This window comes from Cherax quadricarinatus, chromosome 94, assembly GCF_038502225.1.
Source record: "Cherax quadricarinatus isolate ZL_2023a chromosome 94, ASM3850222v1, whole genome shotgun sequence".
NCBI lineage: Eukaryota > Metazoa > Arthropoda > Malacostraca > Decapoda > Parastacidae > Cherax > Cherax quadricarinatus.
The window spans coordinates 11,612,082-11,632,139 of NC_091385.1; the positions used below are offsets into that span (position 1 = coordinate 11,612,082).

A 20,058-nucleotide genomic window follows, 5' to 3' on the forward strand; every position below is an offset into this window, starting at 1 on the left:
TGGTTTTAAGCTTCGAATACACAGTAGAGCTACAAGTGGAGGGGGAAGCAGGAAGGCTAGGACGAATGAAGCCAAACTACAAGAAATGGGACTACACAGGAATGAGGAACTTCCTGAATGGGGTTCAGTGGGACAGAGAACTGGTAGGGAAGCCAGTTAATGAGATGATGGAATATGTAGCAACAATGTGCAAGGAGGCTGAGGAGAGGTTTGTACCCAAGGGTAACAGGAATAATGAAAAAGCCAGGATGGGCCCATGATTCACCCAAAGGTGCAGGGAGACAAAAACCAAGTGTGCTAGGGAATGGAAGAAATATAGAAGGCAAAGGACCCAGGAGAATAAGGAGAGCAGTCGTAGAGCCTGAAACGAATATGCACAGATAAGAAGGGAGGCCCAACGACAATATGAAAACGACACAGCAGCGAAAGCCAAATCTGACCCGAAACTGTTATACAGCCACATCAGGAGGAAAACAACAGTCAAGGACCAGGTAATCACGCTAAGGAAGGAAGGAGGAGAAACAACAAGAAATGACCGTGAAGTATGTGAGGAACTCAACAAGAGATTCAAAGAAGTGTTCACAGAGGAGACAGAAGGGGCTCCAGAAAGACGGAGAGGTGGGGCACACCACCAAGTGCTGGACACAGTACACACAACCGAGGAAGAAGTGAAGAGGCTTCTGAGTGAGCTAGATACCTCAAAGACAATGGGGCCAGATAACATCTCTCCATGGGTCTTGAGAGAGGGAGCAGAGGCACTATGTGTACCCCTAACAACAATATTCAATACATCTATCGAAACAGGGAGATTGCCTGAGGCATGGAAGACAGCAAATGTAGTCCCAATCTTTAAAAAAGGAGACAGACATGAAGCACTAAACTACAGACCAGTGTCACTGACATGTATAGTATACAAAGTCATGGAGAAGATTATCAGAAGAGTGGTGGAACACCTAGAAAGGAATGATCTCATCAACAGTAGCCAACATGGTTTCAGAGATGGGAAATCCTGTGTCACAAACCTACTGGAGTTCTATGACATGGTGACAGCAGTAAGACAAGAGAGAGAGGGGTGGGTGGACTGCATTTTCTTGGACTGCAAGAAGGCGTTTGACACAGTTCCACACAAGAGATTAGTGCAAAAACTGGAGGACCAAGCAGGGATAACAGGGAAGGCACTACAATGGATCAGGGAAGACAGCAGAGAGTCATGGTACCTGGCGAGGTGTCAGAGTGGGCACCTGTGACCAGCGGGGTCCCACAGGCGTCAGTCCTAGGACCAGTGCTGTTTCTGGTATTTGTGAACGACATGACGGAAGGAATAGACTCTGAGGTGTCACTGTTTGCAGATGACGTGAAGTTGATGAGAAGAATTCACTCGATCGAATACCAGGCAGAACTACAAAGGGATCTGGACAGGCTGCAGACCTGGTCCAGCAATTGGCTCCTGGAGTTCAATCCCACCAAGTGCAAAGTCATGAAGATTGGGGAAGGGCAAAGAAGACCGCAGACGGAGTACAGTCTAGTGGGCCAGAGACTACAAACCTCACTCGAGGAAAAAGATCTTGGGGTGAGTGTAACACCAGGCACATCTCCTGAAGCGCACATCAACCAAATAACTGCTGCAGCATATGGGCGCCTAGCAAACCTCAGAACAGCATTCCGACATCTTAATAAGGAATCATTCAGGACCCTGTACACCGTGTATGTTAGGCCCATATTGGAGTATGCGGCACCAGTTTGGAACCCACACCTAGCCAAGCACGTGAAGAAACTAGAGAAAGTGCAAAGGTTTGCAACAAAACTAGTCCCAGAGCTAAGACGTATGTCCTACGAGGAGAAGTTAAGGGAAATTAACCTGACGACACTGGAGGACAGGAGAGATAGGGGGGACATGATAGTGACATACAAAATACTGAGATGAATTGACAAGGTGGACAAGGACAGGATGTAACAGAGATTGGACACAGTAACAAGGGGACACAGTTGGAAGTTGAAGACGCAGATGAATCACAGGGATGTTAGGAAGTATTTCTTCAGCCACAGAGTAGTCAGTAAGTGGAATAGTTTGGGAAGTGATGTAGTGGAGGCAGGATCCATACATATCTTTAAGCAGAGGTATGATAAAGCTCACGGTTCAGGGAGAGTGACCTAGTAGCGACCAGTGAAGAGGCGGGGCCAGGAGCTTGTACTCGACCCCTGCAACCTCAACTAGGTGAGTACAACTAGGTGGGTACACACACACGCACACGCACACACACACACACACACACACACACACACACACATATATATATATATATATATGTGTGTGTGTGTGTGTGTGTGTGTGTGTGTGTGTGTGTGTGTGTGTGTGTGTGTGTGTACTCGCTTAATTGTACTCACCTAATTGTGATTACAGGGGTCGAGACTCAGCTCCTGGCCCCGCCTCTTCGCTGATCGCTACTATGTCCTCTCTCTCTCTCTCTCTATTTCCTGAGCTTTGTCATACCTCTTCTTAAAACTATGTATGGTTCCTGCCTCCACAACGTCACTTGCTAGGCTATTCCACTTCCTGACGACTCTATGACTGAAGAAATACTTCCTAACGTCCCTGTGACTCGTCTGAGTCTTCAACTTCCAATTGTGACCCCTTGTTTCTGTGTCCCCTCTCTGGAACATCCTGTTTCTGTCCACCTTGTCTATTCCCGCAGTATCTTGTATGTCGTTATCATGTCTCCCCTGACCCTTCTGTCCTCCAGTTTCGTCAGTCCGATTTCCCTCAACCTTTCATCGTACGACATTCCCCTTAGCTCTCGAACTAGCCTTGTTGCAAACCTTTGTACTTTCTCTAACTTCTTGACGTGCTTGACCAGGTGTGGGTTCCAGACTGGTGCTGCATACTCCAGTATGGGCCTAACATACACAGTGTAAAGTGTCTTGAACGATTCCTTATTTAGGTATCGAAACGCTATTCTCAGGTTTGCCAGGCGCCCGTATGCTGCAGCGGTTATTTGGTTGATGTGTGCCTCCGGTGATGTGCTCGGTGTTATGGTCACCCCAAGATCTTTCTCCCTGAGTGAGGTCTGTAGTCTTTGTCCACCTAGCCTATACTCTGTCTGCGGTCTTCTTTGTCCTTCCCAAACCTTCATGACTCTGCATTTGGCAGGGTTGAATTCGAGAAGCCAGTTTCTGGACCACATGTCCAGCCTGTCCAGGTCTCTTTGCAGTCCTGCCTCATCCTCGTCCGATTTAATTCTTCTCATCAACTTCACATCATCTGCGAACAGGGACACTTCAGAGTCTATCCCTTCCATCATGTCGTATGTGTGTGTGTGTGTGTGTGTGTGTGTGTGTGTGTGTGTGTGTGTGTGTGTGTGTACTCACCTAATTGTACTCACCTAATTGTGGTGTGTGTGTGTGTGTGTGTGTGTGTGTGTGTGTGTATTTAACCTAAGATGCAGGAAATGCTCTGCATAACAAGGGGCTTTCTATATAGTATGTCACAGATGTCAGCTATGGTCTGTATAAGTTGTATCATGTACTAGTTTAAATAAACATTATTATTATGTGGTTAAAAATACGTTAATGTATATATTCGTGTGTATGTATGTGTGATTGTATACATGTGTATGAGTGTACTAGGGCAACTCGACGCAAAATTGGCGGAAAATCACCGAAAAGTCGTGTTAAGGCGACACAGTGATTGTAGGAGTCACGAAATCTTATCAAGAAGATTGTAACAATCCACAGAACGGACGAGGCACTAGTGTGTGAGTTTCAGGACTCCCCCGCCATGAGTTCGATCCCCACCCTATGTGTGGTCTGTGCACAGAGTCTCTAAGACTCTCTTGCAAGGTGTGTCTTCTGATTCTTAAATCACAGACAGACTGGTCCAAATACACGAGTTTTTCTATATAGAATGAACATAGTAGACTACTGATAAATAAGACATAAGAATATGAGAAAGGAGGAACACTGCAGCAGGCCTGCTGGCCCATACTAGGCAGGTCCATATGTGCACTATTAGTCGACTATTACTATTAAATTTTACTTGGAGTTTACCTGGAGAGAGTTCCAGGGGTCAGCGCCCCCGCGGCCCGGTCTGTGACCAGGCTTACTAAACGGATTTGTGTAAAAATTGACTTGTTGTGGGTTTAATAATCTTCATGGATCTCAAATTTTCACTAAATGGTTATAACTACGACCATAATTTTTAAAGTGTTGGTCCGGTGAGCCAGCGGAAGGCCTCGGTCAGCTGACCAAAAGCCGGGTCATCATCTAAGACCCGCGTCAGGAAACACTTGTTTCCTGACGAATCTTACCTAACATAATTGTCGGTTTAATAGTCCCATTTAGTGGTTTAGGAGAATAATTATGATAAACCAAGAAATCCTTATTAAACCCACCGAATTACAGGCTACAAAGTCTTTTAAAAAAGTTTAATTATTCCTTTAAGAGACTAACACTGAAAGTTTGAAGCCGACCAGACGAGTTATTACCCAGGTATCGCAGTGAGACCAACGATACCTCCTTACTCACCACCAGAATATAATCTTCATAAATCGTAGACAATACCGACAACACGAAGAATTAGACACGTGTACAACATCTGGATATCGTTATTGTAGACGTTTCGCCCTCCAGTGGCTTTATCAATACAGATTCCAGGACATAACTTGAAGACAGTAGAACTATATACAAAATATGAGGTAATCAGTCCCTCCCTGAGGGACTGATTACCTCATATTTTGTATATAGTTGTATACAGGTAATCAGTCCCTCCCTGAGGGACTGATTACCTGGTTTATATTAACAAGTACTAAAAATTTAATACTCTTCAGAGGTGGTTTAAAAGGGAGATTTAATAAACAAGGCTGCTCGATTTTCTTGGTTTATGCAGGTTTAATAAACTTATTAAAACCCTTGTCTCTTCCGAATTAATAAATTAAAGATAGTTCTTTCTCTTCCTCTACTCCTCTTTTTATTTTTTCTATTCCTCTTCTCTCTATTTCTCCTCCTTTATTCCTTCTCCTCCAACCACCACCTACATCCTCCAACCCCCACCTAAATCCTCCAACCCCCACCTAAATCCTCCAACCACCACCTAAATCCTCCAACCACCACCTAAATCCTCAACCACCACCTAAATCCTCCAACCACCACCTACATCCTCCAACCCCCACCTAAATCCTCCAACCACCACCTAAATCCTCCAACCACCACCTAAATCCTCCAACCACCACCTAAATCCTCCAACCCCACCTAAATCCTCCAACCACAACCTAAATCCTCCAACCACCACCTAAATCCTCCAACCCCCCCTAAATCCTCCAACCCCCACCTAAATCCTCCAACCCCATCTAAATCCTCCAACCACAACCTAAATCCTCCAACCCCCACCTAAATCCTCCAACCCCCACCTAAATCCTCCAACCACCACCTAAATCCTCCAACCACCACCTAAATCCTCCAACCCCCACCTAAATCCTCCAACCACCACCTAAATCCTCCAACCACCACCTAAATCCTCCAAGCCCCACCTAAATCCTACAACCACCGTCTAAATCCTCCAACCTCCACCTAAATCCTCCAACCCCCACCTAAATCCTCAACCACCACCTAAATCCTCCAACCACCACCTAAATCCTCCAACCCCCACCTAAATCCTCCAACCCCCACCTAAATCCTCCAACCCCCACCTAAATCCTCCAACCACAACCTAAATCCTCCAACCACCACCTAAATCCTCCAACCCCCACCTAAATCCTCCAACCCCCACCTAGATCCTCCAACCACCACCTAAATCCTCCAACCACCACCTAAATCCTCCAACCACCACCTAAATCCTCCAAGCCCCACCTAAATCCTACAACCACCGCCTAAATCCTCCAACCCCCACCTAAATCCTCCAACCCCCACCTAAATCCTCAACCACCACCTAAATCCTCCAACCACCACCTAAATCCTCAAACCACCACCTAAATCCTCCAAGCCCCACCTAAATCCTACAACCACCGCCTAAATCCTCCAACCCCCACCTAAATCCTCCAACCCCCACCTAAATCCTCAACCACCACCTAAATCCTCCAACCACCACCTAAATCCTCCAACCCCCACCTAAATCCTCCAACCCCCACCTAAATCCTCCAACCACCACCTAAATCCTCCAACCACCACCTAAATCCTCCAACCACCACCTACATCCTCAACCCCCACCTAAATCCTCCAACCCCCACCTAAATCCTCCAACCCCCACCTAAATCTCCAACCCCCACCTAAATCCACCAGCCCCCACCTAAATCCTCCAACCACGACCTAAATCCTCCAACCCCCACCTAAATCCTCCAACCACCACCTAAATCCTCCAACCCCCACCCAAATCCTCCAACCCCCACTTAAATCCTCCAACCCCCACCTAAATCCTCCAACCACCACCTAAATCCTCCAACCACCACCTAATCCTCCAACCCCACCTAAATCCTCCAACCACCAACTAAATCCTCCAATCCCCACCTAAATCCACCAGCCCCCACCTAAATCCTCCAACCACTACCTAAATCCTCCACTAACCACCACCTAAATCCTCCAACCACCACCTAAATCCTCCAACCACCTACATCCTCAACCACCACCCTAAATCCTCCAACCACCACCTAAATCCTCCACCCCCACCTAAACCTCCACCCCCCACCTAAATCCTCCAATTCCCCACCCTAAATCTCCAACCACCACCTAAATCCTCCAACCACCACCTAAATCCACCAACCACCACCTACATCCTCAACCACCACCTAAATCCTCCAACCACCACCCAAATCCAAATCCTCCAACCACCACCTCCAAATCCTCCACCCCCACCCTAAATCCTCCAACCCCACTCCCCAAGTCCTCGAACCCCACCTAAATCCTCCAACCACCACCTAAACCAATCCTCCAACCCCACCTAAACTCCAACCCCCCACCTAAATCCTCCAACCCCACCTAAATCCTCCAACCACCACCTAAATCCTCCAACCACCACCTAAATCCACCAACCACCACCTACATCCTCAACCACCACCTAAATCCTCAACCACCACCTAAATCCTCCAAATCCACCACCTAAATCCTCCAACCCCCACCCCAAATCCTCCAACCCCCACCTAAGTCCTCGAACCCCCACCTAAATCCTCCAACCACCACCTAAATCCTCCAACCCCCACCTAAATCCTCCAACCACCACCTAAATCCTCCAACCACATAAATCCTCCAACCCCCACCTAAATCCTCCAATCCCCACCAAAATCCTCCAACCACCACCTAAATCCTCCAACCACCACCTCCCAAATCCTCCAACCCCCACCTAAATCCTCCAACCCCCACCCCAAATCCTCCAACCACAACCTAAATCCTCCAACCACCACCTAAATCCTCAACCACCACCTAAATCCTCCAACCACCACCTAAATCCTCAACCACCACCTAAATCCTCAACCACCCACCCAAATCCTCAACCACCACCTAAATCCTCAACCACCACCTAAATCCCTCAACCACCACCTAAATCCTCAACCACCACCTAAATCCTCAACCACCACCTAAATCCTCCAACCACCACCTAAATCCTCCAACCACCACCTAACTCCTCCAACCACCACCTAAATCCTCCAAACCACCACCAAATCCAAATCCTCAACCATCACCTAAATCCTCCAACCACCACCTAAATCCTCCAACCACCACCTAAATCCTCCAACCACCACCCCTAAATCCTCAACCACCACCTAAATCCTCCATCCACCACCCTAAACCCCTCCTCCAACCACCACCTCCAAATCCTCCAACCACCACCACCTAAATCCTCAACCACCACCTAAATCCTCCAACCACCACCTAAATCCTCAACCACCACCTAAATCTCAACCACCACCCCTAAATCCTCAACCACCACCTAAATCCTCAACCACCACCTAAATCCTCAACCACCACCTAAATCCTCAACCACCACCTCCCCAAATCCTCAACCACCACCTAAATCCTCCAACCACCACCTAAATCCTCCAACCACCACCTAAATCCTCCAACCACCACCTAAATCCTAAACCAACCACCACCCTAAATCCTCCAACCACCTACCCAAATCCTCCAACCACCACCTAAATCCTCCAACCACCACCTAAATCCTCCAACCCCCACCTAAATCCTCCAACCACCACCTAAATCCTCCAACCACCACCTAAATCCTCCAACCACCACCTAAATCCTCCAACCACCACCTAAATCCTCCACCACCACCCTAAATCCTCAACCACCACCTAAATCCTCCAACCACCACCTAAATCCTCCAACCACCACCTAAACCTCCTCCAACCCCCACCCAAATCTCCAACCACCACCCTAAATCCTCCAACCACCACCCTAAATCCTCCAACCACCACCTAAATCCTCCAACCACCACCTAAATTCCTCAACCACCACCTAAATCCTCAACCACCACCTAAATCCTCCAACCACCACCTAAATCCTCCAACCACCACCTAAATCCTCCAACCACCACCCTAAATCCTCCAACCACCACCTAAATCCTCCAACCACCACCTAAATCCTCCAACCACCACCTAAATCCTCAACCACCACCTAAATCCTCCAACCACCACCTAAATCCTCAACCACCACCTAAATCCTCCAACCACCACCTAAATCCTCCAACCACCACCTAAATCCTCCAACCACCACCTAAATCCTCCAACCACCACCTCCCAACCCCACCGAAATCCTCCAACCACCACCTAAATCCTCCAACCACCACCTACATTCTCAACACCAGCCGAAAATCCTCAACACCACCCAAATCCTCCAACCACCACCTAAATCCTCAACCACCACCCTAAATCCTCAACCACCACCTAAATCCTCCAACCACCACCTAAATCCTCCAACCACCACCTAAATCCTCCAACCACCACCTAAATCCTCAACCACCACCTAAATCCTCAACCACCACCTAAATCGTCCAACCACCACCTAAATCCTCAACCACCACCTAAATCCTCAACCACCACCTAAATCCTCAACCACACTAATCCTCCAACACCACTAAATCCTCAACCACCACCTAAATCTCCTCAACACCACCTAAATCCTCAACCACCACCTAAATCCTCCAACCACCACCTAAATCCTCCAACCACCACCTAAATCCTCAACCACCACCTAAATCCTCAACACCACCTAAATCCTCCAACCCCCACCTAAATCCTCAACCACCACCTAAATCCTCAACCACCACCTAAATCCTCCAACCACCACCTAAATCCTCAACCACCACCTAAATCCTCCAACCACCACCTAAATCCTCAACCATCACCTAAATCCTCCAACCCCCACCTAAATCCTCCAACCCGCACCTAAATCCTCAACCACCACCTAAATCCTCAACCATCACCTAAATCCTCCAACCCCCACCTAAATCCTCCAACCCCCACCTAAATCCTCCAACCACCACCTAAATCCTCAACCATCACCTAAATCCTCCAACCCCCACCTAAATCCTCCAACCACCACCTAAATCCTCAACCACCACCTAAATCCTCCAACCACCACCTAAATCCTCACCCACCACCTAAATCCTCCAACCACCACCTAAATCCTCCACCAGCACCTAAATCCACCAACCCCCACCTAAATCCTCCAACCCCCCACCTAAATCCTCCAACCACCACCTAAATCCTCAACCACCACCTAAATCCTCCAACCACCACCTAAATCCTCCAACCACCACCTAAATCCTCCAACCACCACCTAAATCCTCAACCATCACCTTAATCCTCCAACCCCCACCTAAATCCTCCAACCCCCACCTAAATCCTCAACCACCACATAAATCCTCCAACCACCACCTAAATCCTCCAACCAACACCTAAATCCTCCAACCACCACCTAAATCCTCAACCGCCTAAATCCTCCAACCTCCACCTAAATCCTCCAACCCCCACCTAAATCCTCAACCACCACCTAAATCCTCCAACCACCACCTAAATCCTCCAACCCCCACCTAAATCCTTCAACCCCCACCTAAATCCTCCAACCCCCACCTAAATCCTCCAACCACAACCTAAATCCTCCAACCACCACCTAAATCCTCCAACCCCCACCTAAATCCTCCAACCCCCACCTAAATCCTCCAACCACCACCTAAATCCTCCAACCACCACCTAAATCCTCCAACCACCACCTAAATCCTCCAAGCCCCACCTAAATCCTACAACCACCGCCTAAATCCTCCAACCCCCACCTAAATCCTCCAACCCCCACCTAAATCCTCAACCACCACCTAAATCCTCCAAACACCACCTAAATCCTCCAACCCCCACCTAAATCCTCCAACCCCCACCTAAATCCTCCAACCACCACCTAAATCCTCCAACAACCACCTAAATCCTCCAACCACCACCTACATCAACCCCCACCTAAATCTTCCAACCCCCACCTAAATCCTCCAACCCCCACCTAAATCCTCCAACCCCCACCTAAATCCACCAGCCCCCACCTAAATCCTCCAACCACCATCTAAATCCTCCAACCCCCACCTAAATCCTCCAACCACCACCTAAATCCTCCAACCCCCACCTAAATCCTCCAACCCCCACTTAAATCCTCCAACCCCCACCTAAATCCTCCAACCACCACCTAAATCCTCCAACCACCACCTAAATCCTCCAACCCCCACCTAAATCCTCCAACCACCAATTAAATCCTCCAATCCCCACCTAAATCCTCCAACCCCCACCTAAATCCTCCAACCACTACCTAAATCCTCCAACCACCACCTAAATCCTCCAACCACCACCTAAATCCTCCAACCACCTACATCCTCAACCACCACCTAAATCCTCCAACCACCACCTAAATCCTCCAACCACCACCTAAATCCTCCACCCCCCACCTAAATCCTCCAACCCCCACCTAAATCCTCCAACCACCACCTAAATCCTCCAACCACCACCTAAATCCACCAACCACCACCTACATCCTCAACCACCACCTAAATCCTCCAACCACCACCTAAATCCTCCAACCACCACCTAAATCCTCCAGCCCCCACCTAAATACTCCAACCCCCACCTAAGTCCTCGAACCCCCACCTAAATCCTCCAACCACCACCTAAATCCTCCAACCCCCACCTAAATCCTCCAACCCCCACCTAAATCCTCCAACCCCCACCAAAATCCTCCAACCACCACCTAAATCCTCCAACCACATAAATCCTCCAACCCCCACCTAAATCCTCCAATCCCCACCAAAATCCTCCAACCACCACCTAAATCCTCCAACCACCACCTAAATCCTCCAACCCCCACCTAAATCCTCCAACCCCCACCTAAATCCTCCAACCACAACCTAAATCCTCCAACCACCACCTAAATCCTCAACCACCACCTAAATCCTCCAACCACCACCTAAATCCTCAACCACCACCTAAATCCTCAACCACCACCTAAATCCTCAAGCACCACCTAAATCCTCAACCACCACCTAAATCCTCAACCACCACCTAAATCCTCAACCACCACCTAAATCCTCCAACCACCACCTAAATCCTCCAACCACCACCTAAATCCTCCAACCACCACCTAAATCCTCAACCATCACCTAAATCCTCCAACCACCACCTAAATCCTCCAACCACCACCTAAATCCTCCAACCACCACCTAAATCCTCAACCACCACCTAAATCCTCCATCCACCACCTAAATCCTCCAACCACCACCTAAATCCTCCAACCACCACCTAAATCCTCAACCACCACCTAAATCCTCCAACCACCACCTAAATCCTCCAACCACCACCTAAATCCTCAACCACCACCTAAATCCTCAACCACCACCTAAATCCTCAACCACCACCTAAATCCTCAACCACCACCTAAATCCTCAACCACCACCTAAATCCTCAACCACCACCTAAATCCTCCAACCACCACCTAAATCCTCCAACCACCACCTAAATCCTCCAACCACCACCTAAATCCTCAACCACCACCTAAATCCTCAACCACCACCTAAATCCTCCAACCACCACCTAAATCCTCCAACCACCACCTAAATCCTCCAACCACCACCTAAATCCTCCAACCACCACCTAAATCCTCCAACCACCACCTAAATCCTCCAACCACCACCTAAATCCTCCAACCACCACCTAAATCCTCCAACCACCACCTAAATCCTCCAACCACCACCTAAATCCTCAACCACCACCTAAATCCTCCAACCACCACCTAAATCCTCAACCACCACCTAAATCCTCAACCACCACCTAAATCCTCCAACCACCACCTAAATCCTCCAACCACCACCTAAATCCTCCAACCACCACCTAAATCCTCAACCACCACCGAAATCCTCCAACCACCACCTAAATCCTCCAACCACCACCTAAATCCTCAACCACCACCTAAATCCTCAACCACCACCTAAATCCTCCAACCACCACCTAAATCCTCAACCACCACCTAAATCCTCCAACCACCACCTAAATCCTCCAACCACCACCTAAATCCTCCAACCCAAACCTAAATCCTCCAACCACCACCTAAATCCTCCAACCACCACCTAAATCCTCCAACCACCACCTAAATCCTCCAACCACCACCTAAATCCTCCAACCACCACCTAAATCCTCAACCACCACCTAAATCCTCCAACCACCACCTAAATCCTCAACCACCACCTAAATCCTCCAACCACCACCTAAATCCTCCAACCACCACCTAAATCCTCCAACCACCACCTAAATCCTCCAACCACCACCTAAATCCTCAACCACCACCTAAATCCTCCAACCACCACCTAAATCCTCAACCACCACCTAAATCCTCAACCACCACCTAAATCCTCCAACCACCACCTAAATCCTCCAACCACCACCTAAATCCTCAACAACCAAATCCAACCTAAATCCTCCAACCACCACCTAAATCCTCAACCACCACCTAAATCCTCAACCACCACCTAAATCCTCCAACCACCACCTAAATCCTCAACCACCACCTAAATCCTCAACCACCACCTAAATCCTCCAACCACCACCTAAATCCTCCAACCACCACCTAAATCCTCCAACCACCACCTAAATCCTCAACCACCACCTAAATCCTCAACCACCACCTAAATCGTCCAACCACCACCTAAATCCTCAACCACCACCTAAATCCTCAACCACCACCTAAATCCTCCAACCACCACCTAAATCCTCCAACCACCACCTAAATCCTCCAACCACCACCTAAATCCTCAAACACCACCTAAATCCTCAACCACCACCTAAATCCTCCAACCACCACCTAAATCCTCCAACCACCACCTAAATCCTCAACCACCACCTAAATCCTCAACCACCACCTAAATCCTCCAACCACCACCTAAATCCTCAACCACCACCTAAATCCTCAACCACCACCTAAATCCTCCAACCACCACCTAAATCCTCAACCACCACCTAAATCCTCCAACCACCACCTAAATCCTCAACCATCACCTAAATCCTCCAACCCCCACCTAAATCCTCCAACCCGCACCTAAATCCTCAACCACCACCTAAATCCTCAACCATCACCTAAATCCTCCAACCCCCACCTAAATCCTCCAACCCCCACCTAAATCCTCCAACCACCACCTAAATCCTCAACCATCACCTAAATCCTCCAACCCCCACCTAAATCCTCCAACCACCACCTAAATCCTCAACCACCTAAATCCTCCAACCACCACCTAAATCCTCACCCACCACCTAAATCCTCCAACCACCACCTAAATCCTCAACCATCACCTAAATCCTCCAACCCCCACCTAAATCCTCCAACCCCCACCTAAATCCTCAACCACCACCTAAATCCTCCAACCACCACCTAAATCCTCCAACCACCACCTAAATCCTCCAACCACCACCTAAATCCTCCAACCACCACCTAAATCCTCAACCATCACCTTAATCCTCCAACCCCCACCTAAATCCTCCAACCCCCACCTAAATCCTCAACCACCACCTAAATCCTCCAACCACCACCTAAATCCTCCAACCAACACCTAAATCCTCCAACCACCACCTAAATCCTCAACCACCGCCTAAATCCTCCAACCTCCACCTAAATCCTCCAACCCCCACCTAAATCCTCAACCACCACCTAAATCCTCCAACCACCACCTAAATCCTCCAACCCTCACCTAAATCCTCCAACCCCCACCTAAATCCTCCAACCCCCACCTAAATCCTCCAACCACAACCTAAATCCTCCAACCACCACCTAAATCCTCCAACCCCCACCTAAATCCTCTAACCCCCACCTAAATCCTCCAACCACCACCTAAATCCTCCAACCACCACCTAAATCCTCCAACCACCACCTAAATCCTCCAAGCCCCACCTAAATCCTACAACCACCGCCTAAATCCTCCAACCCCCACCTAAATCCTCCAACCCCCACCTAAATCCTCAACCACCACCTAAATCCTCCAACCACCACCTAAATCCTCCAACCCCCACCTAAATCCTCCAACCCCCACCTAAATCCTCCAACCACCACCTAAATCCTCCAACCACCACCTAAATCCACCAACCACCACCTACATCCTCAACCACCACCTAAATCCTCCAACCCCCACCTAAATCCTCCAACCCCCACCTAAATCCTCCAACCCCCACCTAAATCCACCAGCCCCCACCTAAATCCTCCAACCACCATCTAAATCCTCCAACCCCCACCTAAATCCTCCAACCACCACCTAAATCCTCCAACCCCCACCAAAATCCTCCAACCCCCACTTAAATCCTCCAACCCCCACCTAAATCCTCCAACCACCACCTAAATCCTCCAACCACCACCTAAATCCTCCAACCCCCACCTAAATCCTCCTACCACCAACTAAATCCTCCAATCCCCACCTAAATCCTCCAACCCCCACCTAAATCCTCCAACCACTACCTAAATCCTCCAACCACCACCTAAATCCTCCAACCACCACCTAAATCCTCCAACCACCTACATCCTCAACCACCACCTAAATCCTCCAACCACCACCTAAATCCTCCAACCACCACCTAAATCCTCCACCCCCACCTAAATCCTCCAACCCCCACCTAAATCCTCCAACCACCACCTAAATCCTCCAACCACCACCTAAATCCACCAACCACCACCTACATCCTCAACCACCACCTAAATCCTCCAACCACCACCTAAATCCTCCAACCACCACCTAAATCCTCCAACCCCCACCTAAATCCTCCAACCCCCACCTAAGTCCTCGAACCCCCACCTAAATCCTCCAACCACCACCTAAATCCTCCAACCCCCACCTAAATCCTCCAACCCCCACCTAAATCCTCCAACCCCCACCAAAATCCTCCAACCACCACCTAAATCCTCCAACCACATAAATCCTCCAACCCCCACCTAAATCCTCCAATCCCCACCAAAATCCTCCAACCACCACCTAAATCCTCCAACCACCACCTAAATCCTCCAACCCCCACCTAAATCCTCCAACCCCCACCTAAATCCTCCAACCACAACCTAAATCCTCCAACCACCACCTAAATCCTCAACCACCACCTAAATCCTCCAACCACCACCTAAATCCTCAACCACCACCTAAATCCTCAACCACCACCTAAATCCTCAACCACCACCTAAATCCTCAAGCACCACCTAAATCCTCAACCATCACCTAAATCCTCCAACCACCACCTAAATCCTCCAACCACCACCTAAATCCTCCAACCACCACCTAAATCCTCCAACCACCACCTAAATCCTCAACCACCACCTAAATCCTCCAACCACCACCTAAATCCTCCAACCACCACCTAAACCCTCAACCACCACCTAAATCCTCAACCACCACCTAAATCCTCAACCACCACCTAAATCCTCAACCACCACCTAAATCCTCAACCACCACCTAAATCCTCAACCACCACCTAAATCCTCCAACCACCACCTAAATCCTCCACCACCTAAATCCTCCAACCACCACCTAAATCCTCAACCACCACCTAAATCCTCAACCACCACCTAAATCCTCCAACCACCACCTAAATCCTCCAACCACCACCTAAATCCTCCAACCACCACCTAAATCCTCCAACCCCCACCTAAATCCTCCAACCACCACCTAAATCCTCCAACCACCACCTAAATCCTCCAACCACCACCTAAATCCTCCAACCACCACCTAAATCCTCCAACCACCACCTAAATCCTCAACCATCACCTAAATCCTCCAACCACCACCTAAATCCTCCAACCACCACCTAAATCCTCCAACCCCCACCTAAATCTTCCAACCACCACCTAAATCCTCCAACCACCACCTAAATCCTCCAACCACCACCTAAATCCTCCAACCACCACCTAAATCCTCCAACCACCACCTAAATCCTCAACCACCACCTAAATCCTCCAACCACCACCTAAATCCTCAACCACCACCTAAATCCTCCAACCACCACCTAAATCCTCCAACCACCACCTAAATCCTCCAACCACCACCTAAATCCTCCAACCACCACCTAAATCCTCAACCACCACCTAAATCCTCCAACCACCACCTAAATCCTCAACCACCACCTAAATCCTCAACCACCACCTAAATCCTCCAACCACCACCTAAATCCTCCAACCACCACCTAAATCCTCCAACCACCACCTAAATCCTCAACCACCACCGAAATCCTCCAACCACCACCTAAATCCTCCAACCACCACCTAAATCCTCAACCACCACCTAAATCCTCAACCACCACCTAAATCCTCCAACCACCACCTAAATCCTCAACCACCACCTAAATCCTCAACCACCACCTAAATCCTCCAACCACCACCTAAATCCTCCAACCACCACCTAAATCCTCCAACCACCACCTAAATCCTCAACCACCACCTAAATCCTCAACCACCACCTAAATCGTCCAACCACCACCTAAATCCTCAACCACCACCTAAATCCTCAACCACCACCTAAATCCTCCAACCACCACCTAAATCCTCCAACCACCACCTAAATCCTCCAACCACCACCTAAATCCTCAAACACCACCTAAATCCTCAACCACCACCTAAATCCTCCAACCACCACCTAAATCCTCCAACCACCACCTAAATCCTCAACCACCACCTAAATCCTCAACCACCACCTAAATCCTCCAACCACCACCTAAATCCTCAACCACCACCTAAATCCTCAACCACCACCTAAATCCTCCAACCACCACCTAAATCCTCAACCACCACCTAAATCCTCCAACCACCACCTAAATCCTCAACCATCACCTAAATCCTCCAACCCCCACCTAAATCCTCCAACCCGCACCTAAATCCTCAACCACCACCTAAATCCTCAACCATCACCTAAATCCTCCAACCCCCACCTAAATCCTCCAACCCCCACCTAAATCCTCCAACCACCACCTAAATCCTCAACCATCACCTAAATCCTCCAACCCCCACCTAAATCCTCCAACCACCACCTAAATCCTCAACCACCACCTAAATCCTCCAACCACCACCTAAATCCTCACCCACCACCTAAATCCTCCAACCACCACCTAAATCCTCAACCATCACCTAAATCCTCCAACCCCCACCTAAATCCTCCAACCCCCACCTAAATCCTCAACCACCACCTAAATCCTCCAACCACCACCTAAATCCTCCAACCACCACCTAAATCCTCCAACCACCACCTAAATCCTCCAACCACCACCTAAATCCTCAACCATCACCTTAATCCTCCAACCCCCACCTAAATCCTCCAACCCCCACCTAAATCCTCAACCACCACCTAAATCCTCCAACCACCACCTAAATCCTCCAACCACCACCTAAATCCTCAACCACCACCTAAATCCTCCAACCACCACCTAAATCCTCAACCATCACCTAAATCCTCCAACCCCCACCTAAATCCTCCAACCCCCACCTAAATCCTCCAACCCCCACCTCATCCCAACTAAAGGAACACAGAGTTTACCTGTACGAGTAAGGGGAAGGATAGGCTTCCACAGGACAGGATATGTGAGTCAGTGTTCCCGCAGCGTAGGATACCGCCTGTTGCTTCTCCACACAAACAGGAGCGTCTGTAAGAGGCAGTGGAGACGTAAGACATGACAGAATTATCCAGTTGCCAAATTAACCTAACATATGACAGAAATATCCAGTTACCAAATTAACCTAACATATGACAGAATTATCCAGTTACCAAATTAACCTAACATCCATGTATCAAACCTAATTACTTTTCTCTCACCTGGCACTGCATGGCCCGTACGGATTTAGTACTTACCTGTGTGTGTATAATAATAATGAAAATAATACTAATACTACTACTAATAATAATTAAATTAATATTATAATTACTGGTCTGCATGGTTTGTATTGACTGTGGTACCGTTGTATTGACTGTGGTACCGTTGTATTGACTGTGGTACCGTTGTATTGACTGTGGTACCGTTGTATTGACTGTGGTACCGTTGTATTGGCTGTGGTACCGTTGTATTGACTGTGGTACCGTTGTATTGACTGTGGTACCGTTGTATTGACTGTGGTACCGTTTTATTGACTGTGGTACCGTTGTATTGACTGTGGTACCGTTGTATTGACTGTGGTACCGTTGTATTGACTGTGGTACCGTTGTATTGACTGTGGTACCGTTTTATTGACTGTGGTACCGTTGTATTGACTCTGGTACCGTTTTATTGACTGTGGTACCGTTGTATTGACTGTGGTACCGTTGTATTGACTGTGGTACCGTTGTATTGACTGTGGTGCCGTTGTATTGACTGTGGTACCGTTGTATTGACTGTGGTACCGTTGTATTGACTGTGGTACCGTTGTATTGACTGTGGTACCGTTGTATTGACTGTGGTACCGTTGTATTGACTGTGGTACCGTTGTATTGACTGTGGTACCGTTTTATTGACTGTGGTACCGTTTTATTAACTGTGGTACCGTTTTATTGACTGTGGTACCGTTTTATTGACTGTGGTACCGTTTTATTGACTGTGGTACCGTTTTATTAACTGTGGTACCGTTTTATTAACTGTGGTACCGTTGTATTGACTGTGGTACCGTTTTATTGACTGTGTTGCCGTTTTATTGACAGTGGTACCGTTTTATTGACTGTGGTACCGTTGTATTGACTGTGGTACAGTTTTGTTGACTGTGGTACCGTTTTATTGACTGTGGTACCGTTGTATTGACTGTGGTACCGTTGTATTGACTGTGTTGCCGTTTTATTGACAGTGGTACCGTTTTATTGACTGTGGTACCGTTGTATTGACTGTGGCACCGTTGTATTGACTGTGGTACCGTTGTATTGACTGTGGTACCGCGGTAATGACTGTGGTACCGTTGTATTGACTGTGGTACCGTTTTATTGACTGTGGTACCGTTGTATTGACTGTTGTACCGTTGTATTGACTGTGGTACCGTTTTATTGACTGTGGTACCGTTGTATTGACTGTGGTACCGTTGTATTGACTGTGGTACTGTTGTATTGACTGTGGTACCGTTGTATTGACTGTGGTACCGTTGTATTGACTGTGGTACCGTTGTATTGACTGTGGTACCGTTGTATTGACTGTGGTAGCGTTGTATTGACTGTGGTACCGTTGTATTGACTGTGGTACCTTTGTATTGACTGTGGTACCGTTGTATTGACTGTGATACCGTTTTATTGACTGTGATACCGTTGTATTGACTGTGGTACCGTTGTATTGACTGTGGTACCGTTGTATTGACTGTGGTACCGTTGTATTGACTGTGGTACCGTTGTATTGACTGTGGTACCGTTGTATTGACTGCGGTACCGTTGTGTTGACTGTGGTACCGTTGTATTGACTGTGGTACCTTTGTATTGACTGTGGTACCGTTGTGTTGACTGTGATACCGTTGTATTGACTGTGGTACCGTTGTATTGACTGTGATACCGTTGTATTGACTGTGGTACCGTTGTATTGACTGTGGTACCGTTGTATTGACTGTGGTACCGTTGTATTGACTGTGGTACCGTTGTATTGACTGTGATACCGTTGT

At 48.2% G+C, this 20,058-nt stretch overlaps 1 protein-coding gene across 2 annotated transcripts in view; it reads right to left on the reverse strand.

Annotated features, from left to right (window-relative positions):
• The window catches only part of LOC128700896 (uncharacterized), a 146,261-nt gene that overhangs the window by 43,558 nt on the left and 82,645 nt on the right, over nucleotides 1–20,058 (reverse strand). For both annotated transcript variants that reach the window (XM_070104772.1, XM_070104771.1), the window contains exon 7: nucleotides 17,996–18,101. In XM_070104772.1, coding sequence (XP_069960873.1) covers nucleotides 17,996–18,101 — 106 coding nt within the window. The remainder of the gene's footprint in view (nucleotides 1–17,995; nucleotides 18,102–20,058) is intronic.